The 23,600-nt window shown below is 49.7% G+C and overlaps 1 protein-coding gene across 1 annotated transcript in view; it reads right to left on the reverse strand.

Moving 5' to 3' along the window:
• Positions 1–1,436: 1,436 nt before the first annotated feature.
• IRX5 (iroquois homeobox 5) overlaps positions 1,437–23,600 on the reverse strand; it is a 104,574-nt gene continuing 82,410 nt past the window's right edge. The window contains exon 4 of the mRNA XM_075008938.1: positions 1,437–1,480. Within this exon, the coding sequence (XP_074865039.1) occupies positions 1,452–1,480 (29 nt within the window). The 3' untranslated portion in view covers positions 1,437–1,451. The remainder of the gene's footprint in view (positions 1,481–23,600) is intronic.

Here is a 23,600-nt window from a genome sequence, read left to right on the forward strand (position 1 = left end):
GAAACGAGGGGTGGAAAGGGGATTCCCAACTATCCAACATCACTGCTGGGACACTCAGGGTTTCCTTTAATATTGAACCCATCAGGTACACAGACACACAACTGAGTGCTGCCTGTTCCCAAGTAACCCAGGGAGGAAAGAAAAGGAGTTACACCTGTGAGACAGCGAAAATAAGGGACTGTCCCCAGAAAAACAGGACGGATGGTCACCTTTCTTACAAAGGAGCAAAATTAAATTCTTCTGCTGTAAATTTCACAGACGTCTGGGCCAGAAGGCATCACTGTAATAATCTACTGACCTGCAAAACACAGGCCTTGGCATTAAACTCAGAGATTCTTGCATAAAACCCAACAAGTAGTTTTGCCATTGTAGCCTATCTTCTTTAAATAGAATTGTTGCCTCTGTACTCAGATCTAGGAGAGCTATCTAGGACAATGTTGGTTTTAGTTATGAGCTCTGGTGTGGGGTAAAAGACTGTAAGTGGGTGTTTCTCTTTTCTGCCTTTTATTTGAATTACAAGTCTGGGTTTCAGTCTCTTTCCCAGGAGTCAGAATTGTAACATGGAAGTCTGAGTACACACATGCTCTTTCCAACTTCAAGCTCGCACAAAGACTGGCCTCCTGGTTTCCATGTGTTTGGTATGAGCACCATAGATGGCTGGAAAAAAAAATACCAGTAAGTACAGAAAGCAAAGAAACTCAAGTTAAAATACTGAAGTTCAAAATACCATAGAGTTTCATTTGTGTATAATCCTGTTCTATTTAATGGAACCCCTTGCATCCAATTTGCCTTGTAGTTTTATTAAGCTTTGTGATTCTCCTTAATGATCCTGCCATAAAGACATCATAGCACATGGCACAAGGACAATGCACATAAAAAGTTAAGAAGGTATTTTACTACCAGTCATTGATTAGTGCTCTTGATGAGTTTGAATACCACATGGGAAAGGGCTTTCTATCAAATCCAAATGGCTGCAAATGCATTAAGCTTAATGAAATTCAAGATTTGGGCATATGTGTTTTAAAGGAGGTGCCCTTGCTGTGAGTGTAAACTGCCACTGTCCAACCTTCTGTCTCTGATCAGATGAAAAAGGGTGTCAAATGAAAAGGTGCATGGCTCATAAGCCTCTCAATCTGATTCTCATCCCTCTTACACCACTGTAAAACAGGAGCGGTGCTGTGAAAGTCAGTGAATCAGACCCTTTCAACAGAAACTTCCTCCTAGACCACAAAGGAGCAATGGGGAAAATGAGAGGAGGAGAGATACAAAGAGACTAACACATTGTCACAAACAGGGCAAGCTCTGGACTCTGCCTCCTATACCACACCACCTGCCTCTTGAGTGTGTAGCTGTAAGTGCAGAGCCATGCATAGTGTCTGTTCCTCTGCCAGCCAGCACCATTGTCACATCACCTTCTGCTCCTGAGCTTGATCGTTCGCTGGAGCGCTGGGTCACTCCAGGCTGCCTCGTGCTACAGGTTCTGTGAGGAACATGAGAGGAGATACAGACCTGATTTCATCTTTCCACTCAGAATATTGAGCCCAGCTGCGCTGCTATGCCACCCTGAAAGAAAATGCAACAGTTCCTCTTTCAGGCTTGACCAGCTCCAGTAGATAGCCCAAAGGGGCTATGGGACCCTGGGCCTCTTCCTCTGCCCCACCTCCTTTTAGACAGCTAATCCCTGACAGGAGGTTGTTAAAGAGCAAACAGTCACACCTCCAGATCAACTGCTGGTAGTAAGCCTCACCCTTGCTGGCTGAGCTAACCTTGTTATCCCCACCCTTGCTCTGGCTTATTTATACCTGGCCCTGCAGATTTCCAAGACCAGCATCTGAAGACGTGAGTCTGTGCTCATGAAAGCTCATGCTCAAAACTTTTCTGTTAGTCTATAAGGTGCCACAGGACCCTTCATTGCTGTTACAGATCCAGACTAATACGGCTACCCTTCCGATACTTACTACCCTCCAGTGAGATTCAGGCCAGCTTTTTGTGTAGGGGTGGCAGAAGGGATGAGCTGGGCACTGTTAGGGTAGGCCTACCCAGCAAAGAAAAATCTGCAGCTGGTATGAGCCAGCCAACTCAAGCTCCTGGGGCTCGGACTGTGGGATTGTTTCATGGCTGTGGAGACTGTGGGGCTCAGACTGGAGTCTGGGCTTTAGGGCCTTGCAGGAATCTTTCACCTGGAGCCTGGAAGTCTATGGAGCAAAGAAGCAGCCCTGTGAGCCAGAGACTGCTATCATGGGCCAGCCACAGGTTTCTCATTGCTGGGAAACATACCCATAGCAACTAAAACTGGCGTCCATCTGTACAGTAGTTCTAGTTCTGGAACACCCATTCGAGATTAGTGATACAGCAGTGCAAGAAAAATGCAAAGGTTATAACATTGGAAGAGAATGACATGGAAGTCAGTTGCTGTCCCAAAGTGCTTGTCATCTAAATAGACAAGAGAGCCAAAGGAAGGATTGCTATCCCTCTTTTATAGATTATAGTCTGAGACACCTTGTTTGAATGACTTGCTCAGTGTTACACAAGAAGCCAGCCATGGTGCCAGGAACTGAATATTGGTCCTCTTAGTTACCATTCAGTGCCCTAACCACAAGGCCATCTTTTCTCTCACACACTTTGTTTTTTGCCTGAAATTTTTAGTGAGCACACAAGACTGTTTTTCCAGACAGAAACCTGATATTTTGTCATGAGACAGCTGTTCTTCCCTTGCAAAAAATGCCAAATATCTATCTAGGGAAAGAAAAGTCCCTCAAGAGAGGTAATTTCATCAATTTCATCATTCAGAAATGTGCAAGTTAGGAGACTTGCACAGTCTTAGCCTGTGCAAGATTTTGCTGTCACTTCTTACAAGGTTGGAAGTCAGTCTTTAGTTTCTAAGCTTGATCTCTTCTGGCCTCCAGACTTGTTTAATTGACAGTAGTTTGCATGTTGGTTACTGCACATGTTTTGTTTGGCACAATCTGTCCCAAAACCCTTCCATAAAACTAAAAATATAACACTCTGCATAAACCACTCCATTTCCCAATAGAGAGAAACTTATTACAGTAACCTGGTAAAATATGTTGTGAGGTATTCATTTTAACTTCAGCTTCTGACATAAAATTCTCCAAAACAAAAAAATCTAGAACATGCAATTAAAATGATTGTAGGTGTACAAAATGCCTGTCTCCTAGCAATGATTTTAATAATACATTGAAAACTTTATTTTTGATTCTTGCAAAATATACAATTACATATATACAAACTGGTATTGCATCACTTCTTGGGTTTATGAGGAAGTGTTGCTTACCAGTCAAATGAAAGGAAAATGCTATTTCTATTAGAAGGCATGATATTTTTGTGATTCTTATTCAATCCAACAGAATAATAAGCTATCAACTATACTGAATTGAAAATGACACACACTTTTCTAGTAAGATTGTGTTGACCATTGATTTATTGTGCCCTAGAGAGGTCTATGAAGTAGTTAACATTCCAGTGTTATACTGAACCTGCTATTATTTAACTCTTTCACTACTGCAGTCCCACTTTACAGATGTAAAAGGCTTGATGCTACACGATTCATTTCAAGCAGTATAGCTACATATTACAACGGAATGCTGCAGTGATTTTTATGGCAGTATTCTTCACTTCCAGCATTGAAAAGAACAGTAAGTCTCATGATGTTACAGTTTGTGTGATTAAGACCATTTTAAATTGTGACCTTTCCAGCTCTGGGAGGACATTACCTTCTCTTGTTTTAGTGAGTCACCTAACTATACCACAAACTCTCAGTGCTGTTTTAATAGAACATCTTTCAGACTAGAGATACCACTGCCTAGCCTCCCCAGATGTTCTAAAGTGTATTTTTAAACATACCAAAAAAAGAATTTGTGACAACTCTGACTTTTACAAGAATATAACTGATGTCTTACACCTAGTATGCAGAGCAGATGTTAGGTCCTGAAGATAAGATTGCCAATTCATCATTTACTTTCATCATATAAAAGTTCATGGTAATTTGTATTGTGGACCGAAAAAAAGAAATGGTGGCTTCCATCATTGGCCTTCCTATACTCCTTCTAACAACGACGATATAGTGAATAGTACTTATTTAGCACTCTTAAGGCTGGTGCATGCTTTGTAGACCTGTAGGAAGCAAAGTCCCTTCTTCAAAGCACTTGCAGTCTATGACCCGTATACTGCAATGGGACTTCAGTGAGGTTCCATGTAGTCATAAGGAAATTACCATGTATAGCTGAGCTTAAAGTATAATGTAATCAAATATAGGCACTTAATTTGCAAACATGAATGTGAAACAAGTTACTTATGTAAGAGGCTTCATCCTAATTCATACGTTTAAGTGCTAGTGAAAAAGAGCCCTCAGATCAGACGCCGGTGCTGAGTGGTGATACGGCACTGCTGTATAACTGACTCTCTCTTTATGTGTTGTTAAGAAGTAAGTCACCAGCAGATGGTGCTCAGGAACACGTAACATAGTGTCTGGGTTTTATGGAACCAATAACTCTTCTGCACTGCAAATGGCTTCCGGTGTGCAACTCTCTACAGGCTGCAGAGGGCAGGACAAATCAAAAATTCTCCTTTTCTTTTTTAAACAGTTAATTGCCTTCTACTTCTGACTCCCAACTAATTGTCTTTTACAGAATTCTTGAACATTTCCCATGCTATTTGTGGGGCCTTATTTTGAAACCCACTTTCTTTTTCCTTTCATATTCCCAGGTGCTTATGGATGGATTTCCATCTTGTCCTGGGCCCTTCAGCCTTCCAAATGTCACATGGATGGATTTAGATTTTTTTCAGTGTTGTTCTAGTTGAGGTTTCTTTAGGTCACCCTCTTTTTCTCTTTCCAGCTGTTGTTCATGTTCTTACTTGGCATGGCAGTCGTGTTCAGCATCCTTAAACATGCTCTAGATTGGTCCGTCTTCTTGCCATGTTTGATATTTTGAGGGCCTGTACTTAGAATTTCTGCTGTGCAAAAAACTCTCTAATGAACTCTGAAAAATCTACCTTGAGGACTTACTCTGAAATGAGTTAACCATTTTAATTCATGAAGCTGCCCAATAAAGGAGGACTGTTATGATGCTATTGCTAGTGCTGAAATAATGGTATTTTGTGTATCATTGGTGATCAAGTAACCTTTCCAATTCTTCTCAAGTTCATGAAGGTTGTTTGCTGCTGTTGATACTTGTTGCTTCTTATCTAGCACAGCATTATCATCGTTGCACATCTCTCTCTCCAGAATAGTAAAATGACCTACCTCTATTTTCTCTGCCAACTCTGATAGTTGCTTTTGGAATACTGGTAGCCATATATTTGGTCTTCCCTTTGTTCATGAGCAATTGAACTTGTTGTGCCATGTCTACCAAATGATAAGTCTTTGCTGCCAGAAAGTAGCATTATAAACTGGGCAGGACAATCTCATGGGCAAAAACAAAGTCACTTCTTTGTAGTTTATCATTTATCCATAAAATTCCTTTGTTGTCTTCTATGGTTACTTTTTTCAGCATGTAGTCAATGACCAGTGCAAGCAAATGGTGGAGATAAAATACACTTTTGCTTTGCATTGCTCCAGTATCAACCATTAGCTGATATCAATGAGCGCTGACTGCCCATACAGTATTATCATATAGTCTCTGATTGTGCTAATTATTTTTCTAGAGTCTCATGGAATGCCATAACTGTCTCTATGTATGCTGTCAAAAATTCTGCAAATGTGTATAGTTTATCAGAAGATGCTTGCCACTCTGCACTTTATTCTATAGCATGTCTGAAGACAACAACATGGTCTATACATGACACCAGTGGTGTAAAACATGCCTGTTCCTCTCTGGGTAGAAGGTCTGTGTTTCTTGGCATGTTCCAGGATGACATTGCACATAGTAATGTGGTACCTTTTCAGTCACTGAAGTTGGTAAGATCACCCTTCTTGGGCAATTTTGCTATAAAGCCTGTCTCCTGCTGGGATTCATGGTTCGACTTTGGATCTTTATGTATTCTTAATTAGCTAAGGCCAAACTATTGATGACTTTAGAAATAGCCTTGTGTAAGGCACTTGGTAAAGCAGAAGTGGCACTAACCCAGCCGGTCTTCTGAGGCACAGCTCCCCTCATGCTCTTTTCTTACCCTGAGGAGAATCATCTGCTATGGCTCTCAACGGGTCAGCAGCATGCTCTTCTCTCTGTTTCCGTTCTGTTGTATCAGCTGGAACGTGAAAGTGGAGTGATGGCTAATACTTTCTTCCCCAATTTCATGAGGCACAGGGAGTATCTGATGTACAGGCCCTTGGAAGGCAAGCCACAATCTGTGCACATAAAGGCCATGTCTACACTAGCCCCAAACTTCGAAATTGCCATGCAAATGGCCATTTTGAAGTTTACTAATGAAGCGCTGAAATACATATTCAGCGCTTCATTAGCATGCGGGCAGCCGCAACACTTTGAAATTGACGTGCCTCGCCGCCGCGCGGCTCATCCTGATGGGGCTCCTTTTCGAAAGGACCCCGCCTACTTCGAAGTCCCCTTATTCCTATGAGCAGATGGGAATAAGGGGACTTCGAAGTAGGCGGGGTCCTTTCGAAAAGGAGCCCCATCGGGACGAGCCGCGCGGTGGTGAGGTGCGTCAATTTCGAAGTGCTGCGGCCGCCAGCATGTTAATGAAGCACTGAATATGTATTTCAGCGCTTCATTAGTAAACTTCGAAATGGCCATTTGCATGGCCATTTCGAAGTTTGGGGCTAGTGTAGACACGGCCAAAGAGGGACCACACGGGAAAGATAGGGAGATCTTAAGCCCCTGTGTGGCTGCATTAGCCATAGTGTTGTTCTGATTCATCACTTTTAAAGACAGGTGCGGTGTCAGCTGAGGATCTCAGCCCTAGCAGATGCATTACATGCGTGGCATCTTTAAGTGCAGCATATTGTCCATGGTAATATTCCTTTATAGTAATGCACAAGTTAAAAAAGGTCATTTCCCAGCAAGAAAGAGTAAATTATGAGCTCAGGCGACAGGAAAAGACCCGTCTTTGAGTGTAATTGCTCTACCCCTGTTATATTATATGTATTTCTTTACAAATAAGAGGTTATCATCTTACCTCTTTGGCTTTTTAAAATGGTTTTAAATGTCCAGGGAGGTGCAATTATTAATAATAATATGTTTTACTTTTTCTTCTGTGTGTGTAGAAAACAGCTAATGATCATTATTGCCTGTCTAAGATCAGCCCATAATCTCAGTGTCTTTGGAGCTCTCTGTATACTTTTCTGGGTGTTTGTGACATAAGACTGACTCCACCATTTGACCCTTCTGTTATACCATGCCCCATTGTATTTTGCTGCAAACCTTTATAAACAAAATGTGGTTGGGGGAGAGTGAGAAAATGAGCTAGACCTCTATCTCAACACACTAAAAATGAAATGCACTCCTGTGTTCCTCTCCAAAGGTACATAAACACTGCTTTGAGGCCTTGTGTGATTCATGGGCCTCTGTACAGGCGTGCATTTCCTCCCCAAGTCACCCTGATATCAACAACTTTCCGTTCCTCTGATAATCAGCCCTTGAGTGACCACTGCTCTTTTGGTTCAGCAGTGCATGTCCCAGCAAAATAGCCATCACAGATACCACCACAGCATATGGCATTTCCAGAAAGCAAATCTGGGCAGCTGGCAGAGAGGATTGGTCTCTGGGAGACGTCTGAGGTGAAATCCTGTCTCCCTGAATGGCAGTGAGGAGTCTTGATGTTGAGGCCAGTCAACAGGGCCATACTTTCACTGAAAGACTTGGCATCCTGTTTCCTTATACGTTCACCTCCCACCACTGTTTGAATTAGCCAGTAATAAATACTGATATTTAACACTTCCGCTTCCTGGAACCCCTCTGAAGAAGGCTGGTAAGTACAACTCTCTCCCGTTTACTTGTTTGGCAGTACAGTAAGCGCTTTCATTTCCAGCACTCTATGATCCGGAACTCTCAAATAACTGGCATTTTAACCATAGGAATATTTTAGTTACTTTTTCCATAAGTACAGTACAGTGAAAGTAAATACAAATAAATACAGCAAATACAGTATAAGTTTACAGTGTATAATACGAATGTTGTTGGTAAATAAAGTACTCTGCATACATTTTTGTTTCTTAATATGTAATCTTGTTTTTCTTTAGTGTTATGCATTGTTAGGTATACCTCTCTATTTTCAAGAATATCTGAATATCTGGCAGCTTCCCAGTCCTGGGGTTGCCAGTTATGAAAGAGTTTACTGTACTGGGAAAGCCCACTTGTTCTCATTCCAAACAAAACTAATCTTATGCAGTGTCAATAAATACCCAACTATCAGTGCTTAAATGCTTAGATCTGCCCAGCCATCAAAATATTGATTAGCAGCCTTTGTGCTGTGGTATTGACAACCCTATTATTCATAGCACTATATTCTGAGCTGAGCACGTGTAGTGGGGAACCATAAAGATAAACAGGCAGACCTCCAGCTGGTGTGGAGTGCCAGGACTTCGGGATGCTATCCTTTACATCTGTGTCATAACCCTGAACTTCAGCAAGTCTTTGTGCATTCATTTCTTTTATGTGTTGGGGAATGGGTTGATTTTGTTAAAGGACATTTTTGCCCACGCAATCATGTGGGAGGTGAATGGGAAATCCTAATGGCTCCTTTGTGACTGTGTGGATATTGAATGTGGACTTTTCAAATGCAGATTATGTAATGTGCTTGGGGACTGTTTAAAATTAGTGTTATTGATGGCCATCACTTTTTGTGGTATGAATAAGTACATAGGGAATATTTTAAAAAGACGTATTATTGAAAATGAAGACAGTGACAGTTGCTGCTGGGCTATTACAAATTATCCTCTAAACTTGTCTGTATTTATGGATCATTGACACTTTTGACCTACTGTCCATCAAAGGGTTGTTAATGATAACACAGCTGCCACAAATGATATTAAGGACATGCAACACCAAAGGCTTTCAGTAGAACTTTCCACCTGAGTGAAATTATTCATGTGAAGTCATTACAGGATTGAGTCCTTAGCTAGTATTCTGTGTAACATGCTTAATCCAGAGTCTCAGCATACTTTACAAACTCTACAATGGATCCAATTCTGATCATTCTTAGTTGCACCGGTACAAACTCTCATTGATGCAAAGCCTGCAAATGTTTCCATTTTGTAAACACAGGGCCAAAGCTGCAGTTCTTGTAATGGACAGATAGAGCTTTTTACCTCTCAGGCACTGATTCAAATTCAATCCAGGTCAGTACTGACCTGAAGTCCCTATCCTTTTAGTGTTACTTGGGGACACATGCAAAGGAATTTGGTGGTCTCTGCCTAGCAGCATGTGGTACGCTGGATGGCAGTCTCATTAGAGTTTCCCAACTTTGAATGGACTGAACTCCATTTTCACCTCTCTCAGCGATGTTCCTGGGCAGAACAGTTGCAAATTTCTAGGGAAATGCAGGAAAGCTGAAAGAGACACCGTCTATGCTCTATCTGTTCTGTAATTAAACAGAGTTTAGTCTCAAGAGATATCAGCTGGGTAGTTTACCTGAGATTAATGCTGGTAAAAGATCTTGCAAGAGGGAAAACACCATTAAAATTAGAAACAAAAAAAGCATACCCCAAGAGGCCCTCCCAACCTCCCATTCCGACAAATGTATTTTCTTTAGAAAATTGCCTACCTGGATTTGATATCTTCCCCTGTAAATTCACCTGCAGCCCACAGAGGACATGAGATGTGAATTACATAAAACTTGCACCAGCTAGGCTACATATGTTCATGGTATGGCACAGGGCTTCACTCTGAGGATGATGTTCAGTGATTCCTTCTCAGGACACCAAGGCTATGTCTACACGTGCACGCTACATCGAAGTAGCTAATTTCGATGTAGCGACATCGAAATAGGCTATTTCGATGAATAGCGTCTACACGTCCTCCAGGGCCGGCAACGTCGATGTTCAACTTCGACGTTGCACAGCCCAACATCGAAATAGGCGCAGCGAGGGAACGTCTACACGCCCAAGTAGCACACATCGAAATAGGGATGCCAGGCACAGCTGCAGACAGGGTCACAGGGCGGACTAGCACTTCCGGGGCAGCAGCTAGCCGCTCCCTTAAAGGGCCCCTCCCAGACACACACAGCCTGCACAGCACGCGGTCTGAGGAGCTATAGGCACACAGACCCCGGGCGCCGCAGTCATGGACCCCCAGCAGCAGCAGCAGCAGCAGCAGCCAGAGGTCCACCCAGCCCTCCCGGCAGGAGCAGGGCTTGCCCTGCTCCATGCCATGCGGGAGGCAGCTGAGCACCTCCTTGCTACACCGGAGGAGGAGCTGCCCCCAGGGCAGCAGGGCTCAACCCCTAACCCTGCAGCACCCCGCCCCCCCCCGCCTCACACGCCGGCGGCTGTGGAGCTACCCCACCAGCACCGACTGGTGGGAGCGGCTGGTGCTTGGGGAGTGTGACGACGACCGCTGGCTCAGGAACTTCAGGATGAGCCAGCAGACATTTATGGAGCTGTGCCAGTGGCTCACCCCCGCACTCAGGCACCAGGACACGGCCATGCGGCGTGCCCTCACAGTGCAGAAATGGGTCGGCATCGCTGTCTGGAAGCTGGCCACTCCCGACAGCTACCGATCCATGGGGCAGCAGTTTGGTGTCGGCAAGGCCACCGTCGGGGCTGTCCTCATGGAGGTAAGAGAACCCACGGGGGGAGGGCAGGGCAGGGGAGGGGAGGGGAGGCCAGGGCGGGGGAGGGCAGAGGAGGGCAGGGCAGGGGAGGGGGGCCCGGGCAGAGGAGGTCAGGGCAGGGCCACGCACACCCTGCTCACCCCTCATTGGTGCTGTCCCATGTGCTTTCTCTGCAGGTTGTGCGTGCCATCAACGCCATGCTCCTGCACAGGCTCGTGAGGCTGGGGGACCCAGATGCCACCATCGTGGCCTTTGCCACCCTGGGCTTCCCCAACTGCTTCGGGGCTCTGGATGGGACTCATCCCCATCCGCGCCCCGCATCACAGTGGAGGACGATACCTGAATCGCAAGGGCTACCATTCTGTCGTCTTCCAGGCCTTGGTGGACAGCCGTGGACGTTTCCAGGACATTTATGTGGGCTGGCCTGGCAGCACCCACGACGCCCGTGTTTTCTGGAACTCGGGCCTGTGCCGCCGGCTGCAGGCAGGGACCTACATCCCCCAGCGGGAGATCCCTCTGGGGGACACCACCATGCCCTTCTGCGTCATCGCAGATGCAGCATACCCCCTCTGGCCGTGGCTCATGCACCCGTACACGGGCCATCTCTCCGCTAGCCAGGAGCGCTTCAACGAGCGCCTGAACCATGCACGCCAGGTGGTGGAGCGCTCATTTGGCCGCCTGAAGGGACGCTGGAGATGTCTCCTGACCCGCCTGGATGCGGGCCCCAACAACATCCCCCAGTTTGTGGGTTCCTGCTGTGCCCTGCACAATTTGGTGGAGAGCAAGGGGGACACCTTTTTCCAGGGCTGGGCTGTGGAGGCCGGCAGGGCAGACGTCCAGCCACCTGCTGCCCCCAGTCGGCAGGTGGACCCCGAAGGGACCCGGGTCCGGGAGGCCCTGCGGGCCCACTTCAATGATGAGGCCGCGGGGTGAACTCTGCCCAGGCCCCCTACTGCCCGCCCCTTCCTCCACCACACTCCTTCCCCAACGCCCACACCATGGAGCACCCCACCGCACCCCCCTCCCACTTTTCCTGGACAAATGACAGCACGCACTTGTGGCTGAACTTAAACTTCTTTTTCTTTCAGAACTTTTTTTTTTAACTGTAAATATATGAAACAAGAACAAACTATATACAAACGTGGAAACAAACTAATATGTACAAAAATAAAACAATACAAGGAAACAACAGTCCTCAATAATCAAAAGAAAACCAGGGAGGATAAAGGGGAGAACTAATTACATGGGGGGGACGGGGCAAACCGGGGGCACCAAATAATAACTTTAAACTATATACAAGGGGGGGGGCCACGTCCCGGGCCCCTCGCCCCTATAGCCCGGCACTGGGCGTGGCCGGCCGGGAGCCCCGCCGCGGTCGCAGCCCTGTCCGGGGCTGGCTGGGGGCGGGCCGGACCGGAAGATATGATGCCCGGCGAGTCTCAGGTGGCTCCAGGGGTCCCTCGGCGCTCCGGCCCTTGGCGGTGGGTGGCGAGGCGACGGCGGACGGGACGACGATGGGTGGAGCAGCTGGTGGTGGAGCAGGCAGGGCGGGCGCTGCGGCGGCCGGCGCGGCATGGGGGGCCAGGTAGTCCACCAGGCGGTTAAAAGTCTCCATGTAGGCCCCCCCATGCCTCCTGGCGCCAGGCCAGTGCCTGCTCCTGCAGCTGCAGCTGCTGCTCCGCGACCTCCAGCTGCCGTCGGTGGATGGCCAGCAGCTGGGGGTCCGTCGCCGTCGGGTGGTGGTGGTGCGGGGTCCGCCATCTAGCCCGCCGTGGGGCCGGTTGGTCCTCGGCCGAGGGGCTGGCCTGGAGCGATGGTCCCGGAGGGCTCTCCTGGACCACTGAGGCCTCGCCGGCGCTCTCTTCCGGTCCTTCTGATGGTGCAGGTGCGGGACACAGGAGAGGACGGGGGGAAGAAGAATGGAGACAGGTGTTAGTGTGGGCCCCGAGCCGTGGCCTTTGTCCCCCCAGCCCTGTGCTGCAGGTTCCCCATCCCCGTCCCCGGGAGATGCTGCTGTGATGGATGGGGTTCACGGGTCCCCCTGCCCTGCACCCTGTCCCCTGGTGGGAGCGACTCTCACTTCACCCCACAGGGTCTGACAGCAGGAGAGGTTTCTTAGGCCGCAGATGCCCAGTTTCTCCCAGGAGTGACAGCACCAGCTGTCGGAAGAGACAGTCCTTCCAACCCGTCCTGGGGAGAAGACCCCAAGGGGGGCCCCTCTGGGATGCAGCTTTCCCCCTCCTCAGGCTGGCTGCTTTCCAGCTCTCCCTTCCCCTAGCCTCTACCTGTGGCCCCCTCCCTCCCCTCCCAATTCCAAGCCAGCTCGGCTCCTCCCTCCTCTTTGTTCAGGGCAGAGATGTCACCTGCCAGCTGTAGCCCCAGGATCCTCCTTTGCCCCTGGGAGCTATTCGGCTCTTGTTGCTCATGCCTGAGTCTCCCTTTTGCACTCCCACCACTCCATCACATGCTGCTGCTGCGGGGTGTCCCACCCCCTCCTCCTGGGGGCCCCTCGAGGTTCCGCTCCCCCCTGGCCCGGGGATAGGGCATGGCACTGTCATGCGGGGTGGTGCGGGGGGGGCAGGGGCTGATGCAGTGCTGTGAGGGCCATGGCCCTGGTGTCCTTGGGGCCATGGCCATGTGAGCATGTGGGGGGCCCTGGACACATATCTATTACCCCCGCCCCTCAAGCCCAGGGGTGTCCACGAGAGAGGGGTACCTACCTGTCGGTCCGCTCCCACGGTCCGGAGATCCCCGGGGGGCAGAGGCCCTGCTGCTGCTCCGGGATGGCAGGAGGAGGATCTGCAGCCCGGATTCTGCAGAGGAGGAGCCCCCCTCCTCCTCCTCCTCCTCCTTCTGCCGCGATGTCCCGGGGGTGGGCTCCGGGGGGGGGGGCCCCCCGGGGTGCGGGGCTTACCTCCGGGGCGGACTCCAGCTGCAGGGCCTGCTGGGGCTCATCGGCCGAGGTATCAAGGGTGGCCGGAGGGGAGGAGGTGTGCCGGGGGCCCAGGATGTCCCTGAGCTCCCTGTAAAAGGGGCAAGTGATGGGGGCGGCCCCAGATCGGCTGGCTGCATCCCGGGCCCGGGAGTAACCCTGCCGCAGCTCCTTCACCTTACTCCTGACGTGATCAGGAGTGTGGGCAGGGTGACCCTGGGCAGCCAGGCTGTCGGCCAGCCGAGCGAACGCATCCGCGTTCCTCCTCTTGCTCCCCATTACCTGGAGCACCTCCTCCTCACTCCAGAGCCCCAGCAGGTCCCGCAGCTCGGCCTCCGTCCAGGAGGGGCCCCGCTGCCGCTTGCCAGCCTGGCTGCCCGCCTGGCTGGGCTGGCTGCCCTGGCTCCCCTTGTGGGGGGGCCCCTGGGGGTGCTGGGGGGGCTGCCGGGCAGCCATCGCAACTGGGTGGGTGGCTGAGGGACGTGCAGGCTGGCCGCGTGTGTGGGCTGCCGCCTGCACGTTCCCTTAGCTTCCTGCACAGGAAGGGAGGGGGAGGGGACCTTTAAGGGGCCGCTCCACGTTGCCGCCAGTGAGCTGAGGGGCTGGAGAGAGCGTCTCTCAACCCCTCAGCTGATGGCCGCCATGGAGGACCCAGCAATTTCGACGTTGCGGGACGCGCAACGACTACACGGTCCCTACTTCGACGTTGAACGTCGAAGTAGGGTGCTATTCCTATCCCCTCATGGGGTTAGCGACTTCGACGTCTCGCCGCCTAACGTCGAAGTTAACTTCGAAATAGCGCCCAACGCGTGTAGCCGTGACGGGCGCTATTTCGAAGTTAGTGCCGCTACTTCGAAGTAGCGTGCACATGTAGACACGGCTCAAGAGGAACTTAATCTTGCAGACATAGTCCACCACCACAACCTCCTCTTCTGGCTGACTCTACCAATGCCAAAAGCATCTGCAAGGATCTGAGCTGGGAGAAAATAGTTTATACTCTAGTCTCCACCTTGGTCAATTCCATGTTTCAGTAGGAGGTAAATTTTTACAGCCAAGTTGTGAACCCCTGGAAATCCAAAAGTAATTCTGAAATTGCTGATGGGTTGTTCATTTCCACGGCACTAGTGAGTTCTTGAATAATGAAGGTTGTTCTGCTTACAGAAAAAGCTGAGATACAGCCTGGGTGCTTGGATAATAAGACCATCTTCTCCTCTTTGTTTTGTTTACACTAGATTTTCCAAACCTCCAGCAAATGCTGTTCAGTCCCACACTTAACATTTACACTGCAATCAGCATCCTGAACCCTGCAGACATGTCAATAGAACCCTTCTGTAAACTCCATTTAATGATAGGGGCATATTATAGTTTGTCTAAAATGATGTCAAGGGATCTTGTTTCTTTTTAACTTTACCATTTGGTGAAGGTATAATTGACAGTGTGTCAACAACACATCTCTCCATTGAGTGCAGAGGTGAGATACAATGCTTTGAAAACTGGCAGATTCTTTTGCTGTTTTTTGGTTTCCTCAACCACTTGTACATTAAAGCTTGTTTCCTTATCTATTGGAAAAGCTCTGGGGGTTGAAATTAACCTCTGTTCTGAGGGTCAACATAAAGGCCTCTGCACCACTTGTGTTCCACTTGAAACCTATTTTGAGGGCTTAAACTGGATGTCAATAGTGCACAGGTTGAATTTCACCCTCTGTGAAAAGATAAGAGGTCTAAAACAGAGGATTTCAAAAGTTATACTTATTTTAATTTCTGACTAGCTCTCTATCATATCACTGATTTACCTATTGGCTTTGTTGGCACACTTAGCAATGCCCTGCCTTTGGGGGCAGTAAGGAATTGCATGTGGCCTTTTGAAGCTCTGGAGCACATATGGGGAAACATGCCTGGTGCTATCCCTTGGTACTGCCTGAAGCCTGCATTGGAGGGGGCAGAATGGGTCCCTAAACCTATTGGAAGTGGCCAACACCTGAGAGCATTTGCAAGGATCAGTCCTGCTTCATCAGGAACAGCAACTGTGGCTTGTCCCTGAATACAAGAGTACAAGCATTGGGGGATGGTGGTTCAAAACTTTTCTTACCCTTACAGCACAGTCTGGCCCTATCTAAAACACTCATTTTTAGTACCAGGCAGATTCAACCACCTTGATCAAAATGTGTGTGTATAACAGGAAGAAATTAGTTAAATTCTCTTCTTCTCAATGGGTAGTTTCTGGAGAGGGAGCAAAGATTATTTCTCCATTGCCAAACACCTGTGCAAACCCACTACAAAATTCAACCACTGGTGTGAATCCTGATTTTGTAGTGTTTTTCTTCCACTTTACAATCGTGTAAGTTACTGGTGTTAATCAGGCCCTGAAAGACCAGAGAGGAGAATTAACCCTTCATTCCTACAAGTCCCTCCACAGGCTAGGTCTGTAGCAAATCAGTGGACATTTTCCCTGTTGCCACCCATGTTGCACTTGTGCCCTAAAATTAGAGCCCTTCTGTTTCCACTTGCATTTCTCAAGTCCTAAATTAAGGTTTATGTGCTGGCATCTATAAAAGAAAACATGTAAGTTGTGCTTCTTAGCTGTGCCTCTAAATAAATAAGTTCAAAACCAGGCTGAGTCCATTTTGGACATTGGATCCACCCAACAATCTATTTTCCCTTTCTGGTAAATTGACCTTGCTGCTACTATGTACAACTTAAGGTTTCCCTGTTAGAAAAACTCTTCCCGCTCTGAACCTTAAGACACATGAAGATGCCCATGGTGCACCATCTGTTTTGGGAAGCGCGTTCCAGTGTTTAGCCGTGGAGGGGTACATAAGAGACAAAGGTATTTAACGTGCTGTAGTGAGTTGTTTCCTGTTGGTTAGAGGTTCAGGTGAAGTGTGAATGAAGGAGTTAGCGGCCACGCCTGTGCATGACTGCACACATCCAGGGTCTTACTCAAATAATCCTCTTCATTTCAAAACAAAAAGCAGTCAAGTAGCACTTTAAAGACTAGCAAAATAGTTTATTAGGTGAGCTTTCATGGGACAGACCCACTTCTTCAGACCAGACTAGCATGGCTTCCTCTCTGTTCCTCTTCATTTCAGTGTGACTAAGGGTTGCAAGACTAGGGGCAGAAGATATGGTGCTGTGGAGGAATGCCTTCCTAAGAATCATAGGCCTGATGCTGTGTATCAGGCAGACTTCAGTGGTAGTAAAGGGCATTCTGCACTTCATGACCTCAAGTCCTTGCTGTGCAGTTCTGATTCAGTCTAATGCCACTCTTGAACACCTCGGCTTGTTCAGGTCATTTTCACTCATGCGTAGTCCCATTAATATGAACAAGCATTATTCATATGAGCAAGGATTTGCCGGAGCAGGCTCCTACGTTCACGTAAGTGAAAAAATATACCATGACTATACTCAGAAAAGGCAGATTGCTAGTAACTGAGGGCACTGAGCTGGGAGTCAGGAGAACTGGGTTCTTTTTCCTGCCAGTTGCCTGCAGTGTGACCCCAGGCATGTCACTTCTCTCTGCCTTCATTTCCCCTCCCTACCTTACGCTGTCTCTAATAACATTCATGTCCAATACCCAGCAACAATACAGGCTCCCATCTCAGTTGGACTCCCTAGGTGTCAACATAAGATAAATCATAAACAAAAATCATGGCAATAGGAATGGAAGAAACATGTGGAAAACAAGCACTACACAGTTAAATCAGTTAAAAAACAGAGGCCCTGTTGGGGTAAAGTCACAAAACTGTGGAAGCCACTGGTACTGCAAGAACTTACCTCAGCAAATAACTAGGCCTAAAATTCTTACAGACAGGTGAGCCCAAGAGGGGCACAGCCACATTTCCTGGTCACACTCACTTTAGTGCTGCTTTCACAAAGCTCTGTTTCCGTTGCCACATGGAAAGGAAAGCAACATGTTTGAAAGTTTCCCCTCTGAGCAAGAATGTTTATACAAAAATATCAGGGAAAAGGATTTCTTTCAAATGCTGGGCTGACCTTTAAGGATATGTGTGTCTTTTACACCATCTGCCTTACAGCATTTTACAAAGCTGCAACTTGTTTGCTCTAGGGGGCATTTTTCTGAAGGTATTTAAGGCAATTACAACTAACATGGTGCTTAGCTTTCAGCTAGCACAACAGTTGCTGAAATGTATTTCAATCCACTTCTCTTATTACTTGATAGAAACTATACCCACAAATAGTACAAGTGCATTTAACCGCTGCATTAAATATTAAACCTGAAACTGTCATTACCAATTATTTTCAATAGGACATAGTGGTTTGGGGGTTAAGTAATAGCAAACAGAGGCCAGTGGATCAGTCTAATCAAATGAAAGTATTACTAATGGGATAGTGCTGAACGGGAAGGAGCAGTGACACTGAACCTTGATTTCAAAGCTGGGACACTTTAATGTAGCACATTTCCTGCTTTGTGTTCCTTCTTGGCTAGCTTCTCTTAATGGTGTTTATAAGGAAGGTGATTCAAGGGGGCAGCCAGAGTGAAAGCTACAAGAAAGTTTTAGGTTTAGCTTGTATAAATCAAGACGTCACGTGGCTGATGCCCAGTGTATCATCAAGTGCACTTTGCAAAACGCTTGTTGAGCACGATTAACATTTCTGTATTTAATCAGGTTGAAACAAACTTTATGCTTTTCATTGTTTAGAAGGAAAGAAAAACAAATTTAACAACCTATGTGAAGAACGATTGATACGGTTGGTCCATCTTGGTTACAAGAATTCATGTCCAATAGAAGCATATTTGTCCAAAATATGTGATATAAGAAGGATCCTTTCTCTAGCTAAAAATAGTAGCAATTCTGCACTGATCCTCAGACACAATAGGCCATATACTGAAAAGCAAGCAATACACAAGGCATATACTGAAAAGAACTCAACATCAGATTTTCCAGTTTTCTGCACCCACCAAAAGAGGCAGATTTGCAAAAATGTTCAGTGCCCAACAAGTCCCATTGTGACCTATGTGGTGCTCATACTTATGCTTAGCTTCCTCTTGAACTGGAGTGACATTGCACTGTGTAGATGGAGCCTGAGCTCTTTGAATTATATAATGGAGATACACATCTCCTGGAGCTGGAAGGGGTCTCTCGTCCAGTCATCTAGTGCAGTCCCCTGCCCTCTTGGCAGGACCAAGTACCATCCCTGACATTTATTTGCCCCAATCCTTAAATGGGCTCCTCAAAGAGTGAGCTCACAACCCTGGGTTTAGCAGGCCAATGCTCAAACCACTGAGCTATCCCTCTCCCTGTCAAAAGCTAGTCCAGAGAGTGTGTGAGGAGGTGGTACAAAGGGAGAGAGGCAGTCACTTTGCTTTCCTCTGACCCTGCTGAAGTGGTGAGAGAGCCTGAGGTGTAGGCAGCTAAAGTTACGGTGTCAGCTCTAAGATATATGATCAGGGGAAGGGAACATCAAAGTAGAGATCCTCATATGAATCAGCTTGAGTTGGGTTACCATATTTGAACTTTCAAAAAATAACACACCCCTGAGAGGGAGTGTATCTGTATCAGTAGCTACCAACTCATGTTGCATTAGTGGGTTTTAGTATATGTAGCATATTAATACAATGTAGCCGCATCTACACTAGCCAGCTATTTCAAAATAGTCGGGCCAACTTCGAAATAGCGCCTGCCATGTGTACACGTGCTGAGCGCTATTTTGAAGTTGAAATCGACATAAGGTGGCGAGATGTCGAAATCACCATCCCCATCAGAAGATGGGAATAGCGCCCTACTTCGACGTCCAATGTCGAAGTAGGGCATGTGTAGACAATCCGCGTCCCGCTACGTCAAAATAGCAGGGTCCTCCATGGCGGCCATCAGCTGAGGGGTTGAGAGATGCTCTGTGCAGCCCTTGAGCTCTGTGGTCACCGTATGCAGCAGCCCCTTAAAGCTCCCCGCCCCTTTATTTCCTGTGGCAGGAAGCTGAGAGTGTGCAGGCAGTAGCACAGACACGTGCACAGCCTGCACGCCCTCCAGATGCCCCGATCCACCACCCAGCACCCATGGCAGCCAGACAGACCCCCAAGCACCCACAGGGCACCCCCCCAAGGGGACCCAGGGCTCCCAGCCATCCAGCCGGGGGGGAAGAGGCAGCGGGGCCCCTCCTGGTCAGATGCTGAGATCCGGGACCTGCTGGGGCTTTGGAGTGAGGAGGAGGTGCTCCAGGTAATGGGGAGCAAGTGGCAGAATGCAGATGCATTTGCCTGGCTGGCCGAGGGCCTGGCTGCCCAGGGTCACCCTCTCCACACTCCCGACCATGTCAGGAGTAAGGTCAAGAAGCTGCAGCAGGGTTACGCCCGGGCTTGGGACACAGCCAGCCAGTCTAGAGCCTCCCCCGCTGCTTGCCCCTTTCACAGGGAGCTCAGAGAGATCCTTGGCCGCTGGTACACCACCTCCCCCCAACCACCCTTGACACCTCAGCCGACGAGCCCCAGCAGGCCCCAGAGCCGGAGTCCATCCCAGATGTCAGCCCTGCACCCCAAGGGCCCTCAGAGGAGCCCACCCCTGGGACAGCAGAGGAGGAGGAGGAGGGCTCCAGTGATGGGGGGCTCCTCATCGACCTCCCCTCCTGCAGCTCCAGCAGGGTGTCCGCCTGACGGGTGTCCCCCAACTGTGGGAGCAGACCGTCAGGTATGTACCCCAGGTGCACACCCTGGGTTAAGGGGCAGGGAGAAGGGACACGACCAGGGCACTCCACATGCCCAGCTGACCATGGCCCCAAGGACAGCAGTGGCATGTCCCTCAGAGCTCATCAGCACCTGTCCCTCAGGACAGCGCCATGCCCCATCCCCTGGGGATAGAGGGGAGCAGAACCTCAGAAGGGGGTCGCCCCCGGGGGGGGAGATACCACACCCATCATCATCATCTCTGGGGGACAGGTGATGGGGAACCAGCAGTGGAGGGGTGGGGGGACGTGGGCCACAGGTCAGGGCCCAGAATAACGGCTGTCTCCGCTCTTCCCTCCTCTATTCCACAGCTGCACCATCTGAAGGCCTCGACAGCATAGGTGCTGTGTCTGTTGTGCCGGACAGCCCACCAGGGCCATCGTGTCGGGGCAGCCCAGTGGCAGAGCAGGGACTGGCCCCAAGACGAGCCTGCCACTGCCAGAGCCAGCCACGGGCGGCCACTGACCCCCAGCTCCTCACCACCCTCCAGCGTCAAGTGGAGGTTTCAGAGCACTGCCTGCAAGTGGAGGAGTGCCGGCTCCACTTGCAGGAGCAAGCGCTGGCCTGGTGCCAGGAAGCTTGTCGGTCCTTCATGAGGACTTTCGAGAGGATCACCGAGCAGATGCCCCCCCCCACCACTCCGGCCACCGTCCCTCTCAACCGCCCTCCACCTGTCCAGCTGGAGCCTGCTGAGGAGGGGGCCCACGGGGCTCAGGAACCAGCCCGGCCATACCGGCCAGTTCTCCTGGCCCCCACCCAGCCTCAGGTCACACCCCCGCCACGCTGGGCGCTGGACAGTAGGGCTGTGTCTACACGTGCACGCTACTTCGAAGTAGCGGCACCAACTTCGACGTTAGGCGGCGAGACGTCGAAGTCGCTAACCTCATGAGGAGATAGGAATAGCGCCCTACTTCGACGTTCAACATCGAAGTAGGGACCGTGTAGACGATCCGCGTCCTGCAACGTCGAAATTGCTGGGTCCTCCATGGCGGCCATCAGCTGGGGGGTTGAGAGATGCTCTCTCTCCAGCCCCTGCGGGGCTCTATGGTCACCGTGGGCAGCAGCCCTTAGCCCAGGGCTTCTGGCTGCTTCTGCGGCAGCTGGGGATCTATGCTGCAGGCACAGGGTCTGCAACCAGTTGTCAGCTCTGTGGATCTTGTGTTGTTTAGTGCAACTGTGTCTGGGAGGGGCCCTTTAAGGGAGCGGCTGGCTGTTGAGTCCTCCCGTTGACCCTGTCTGCAGCTGTGTCTGGCATCCCTATTTCAATGTGTGCTACTTTGACGTGTAGACGTTCCCTCGCTGCGCCTATTTCGATGTTGGGCTGAGCAACGTCGAAGTTGAACATCGACGTTGCTGGCCCTGGAGGACGTGTAGACGTTATTCATCGAAATAGACTATTTCGATGTCGCAACATCGAAATAAGCTATTTCGATGTTGGCTGCACGTGTAGACGTAGCCTAGGGGTGAAGGAGGCCAAGGACTGGGCCCCCCAGGCCCATCTTTGTACATATTCCCCCCCGATTAATTGTACATAGTTGCCTTGTCCCACTCCCCTTTAGTAGCTTCCCCCCCCCAATGTACATAGTTCCCCATTAATGTAAAAGTTCATCGTTTTGTTTCAAGAAGGTTTGGTTTATTTAAAACAAAACAAACGTGTGGTGGTGTGTGCTCTTCGGTGCTCAGTGGTGTGGGCGTGGGGGCACGTAGTGTTGTGGGGGGTGTGGGGGGGCGGTGGGTGGCTCACCAGCTGGCCCTGCCAGTGTTCACCCCGCAGCCTGGTCAAAATGGGCCCACAGGGCCTCCCGGACCTGGATCCCTCATGGTCAGCTTGGCAACAGGGGGCAGCGGGTGGCCATGCCAGCCTTCACAGCCCAGCCCTGCACAAATGCCTTCCCCTTGCTCTCCACCAGGTTGTGGACTGCGCAAGATGCACTCACAAACTGGGGGATGTTGGGGAGCCCTGCATCCAGGCTGGTGAGGAGACACCGCCAGTGGCCTTTGAGGTCGCCAAAAGTCCTCTCGACCACCTGGCATGCATGGTTCAGGTGGGTGTTGAACTGCTCCTGGTTAGCACTGAGGTGGCCCAGGACTGGAGGTGATAGGCCGCATCTGCGATGAGGCAGAGGGGCACGGTGGTGTCCCCCTCACCCACATCCCCATCCGTGCCCTGGAGCACAGCGGAGGAGGATGCATCCTGAATAGGAAGGGCTACCATTTGGTGCTCCTCCAGGCCATGGTGGACAGCCAGGGCTGTTTCTTGGACATATATGTTGGCTGGCCTGGCAGCACCCACGATGCCTGGGTGTTGAGGAACTTGGGCCTGTGCTGCTGGCTGGAGGCGGGGACCTACATCCCTACAGACCTGCAGAGGGCACGTCGCATAGGGATGGCCTGGTGCCTCAGGGCAGGGGTGAGCCACTGGCAGAGCTCAAGGAATGTCTCCAGCTCATCCAGAAATTCCGGAGCCAGCGGTCGTTGTCCCATTCCCCAAGCACCAGCCGCTCCCACCACTCTGTGCTGGTGGGGTACCTCCATAGCCAGCGGTGTGTCCAGCAGGTGGAGGCTGGGAGGGCTACATGGTCTGGGACGGCTTCTTCATCCCCCGAGGAGGACAGCTCATCTTCTTCTAGGAGATGCTGGGCAGCCTTCTCCATGGCACCGAGCAGGGCGGCCACTGCTCTGGGGGCGACTGTGTGGGCTTCTGTCTGCTGGTGCTGCTGCTGCTGGGGGTCCATGCTGCATGCACAGGGTGTGAGTGGTTGTGGGCTCTGCAGACCTGTGCTGTGCAGCCCGAGTCTGCCTGGGAGGGGTTCTTTAAGGGAACGGCTTGCTGTTGCCCCGGAAGGGCTAGTCCTCCCTGTGACCCTGTCTGTAAGATTTCTTAGCCCCCTTATTCCAATTGGGGGTGCTTTTGTGTGTAGCTGCTCCCCTGCGGGGCCTATTTCAATTTAGTGCTCTCCTACGTCGATGTTCAAGGTCGACGGCACCAACCCTGGAGGACGTGGGGACGCTATGCGTCAAAATAGCTTATTTCGATTTTGCTACGTCGAAATAATCTATTTCGATGTAGGCTACATCTACACGTGCAGCCAACATCGAAATAGTCTATTTCGATGAATAACGTCTACACGTCCTCCAGGGCCAGCAACGTCGATGTTCAACTTCGACGTTGCTCAGCCCAACATCGAAATAGGCGCAGCGAGGGAACGTCTACACGTCAAAGTAGCACACATCGAAATAGGGATGCCAGGCACAGCTGCAGACAGGGTCACAGGGCGGACTCAACAGCCAGCCGCTCCCT

Source organism: Carettochelys insculpta, chromosome 14 (assembly GCF_033958435.1).
Source record: "Carettochelys insculpta isolate YL-2023 chromosome 14, ASM3395843v1, whole genome shotgun sequence".
NCBI lineage: Eukaryota > Metazoa > Chordata > Testudines > Carettochelyidae > Carettochelys > Carettochelys insculpta.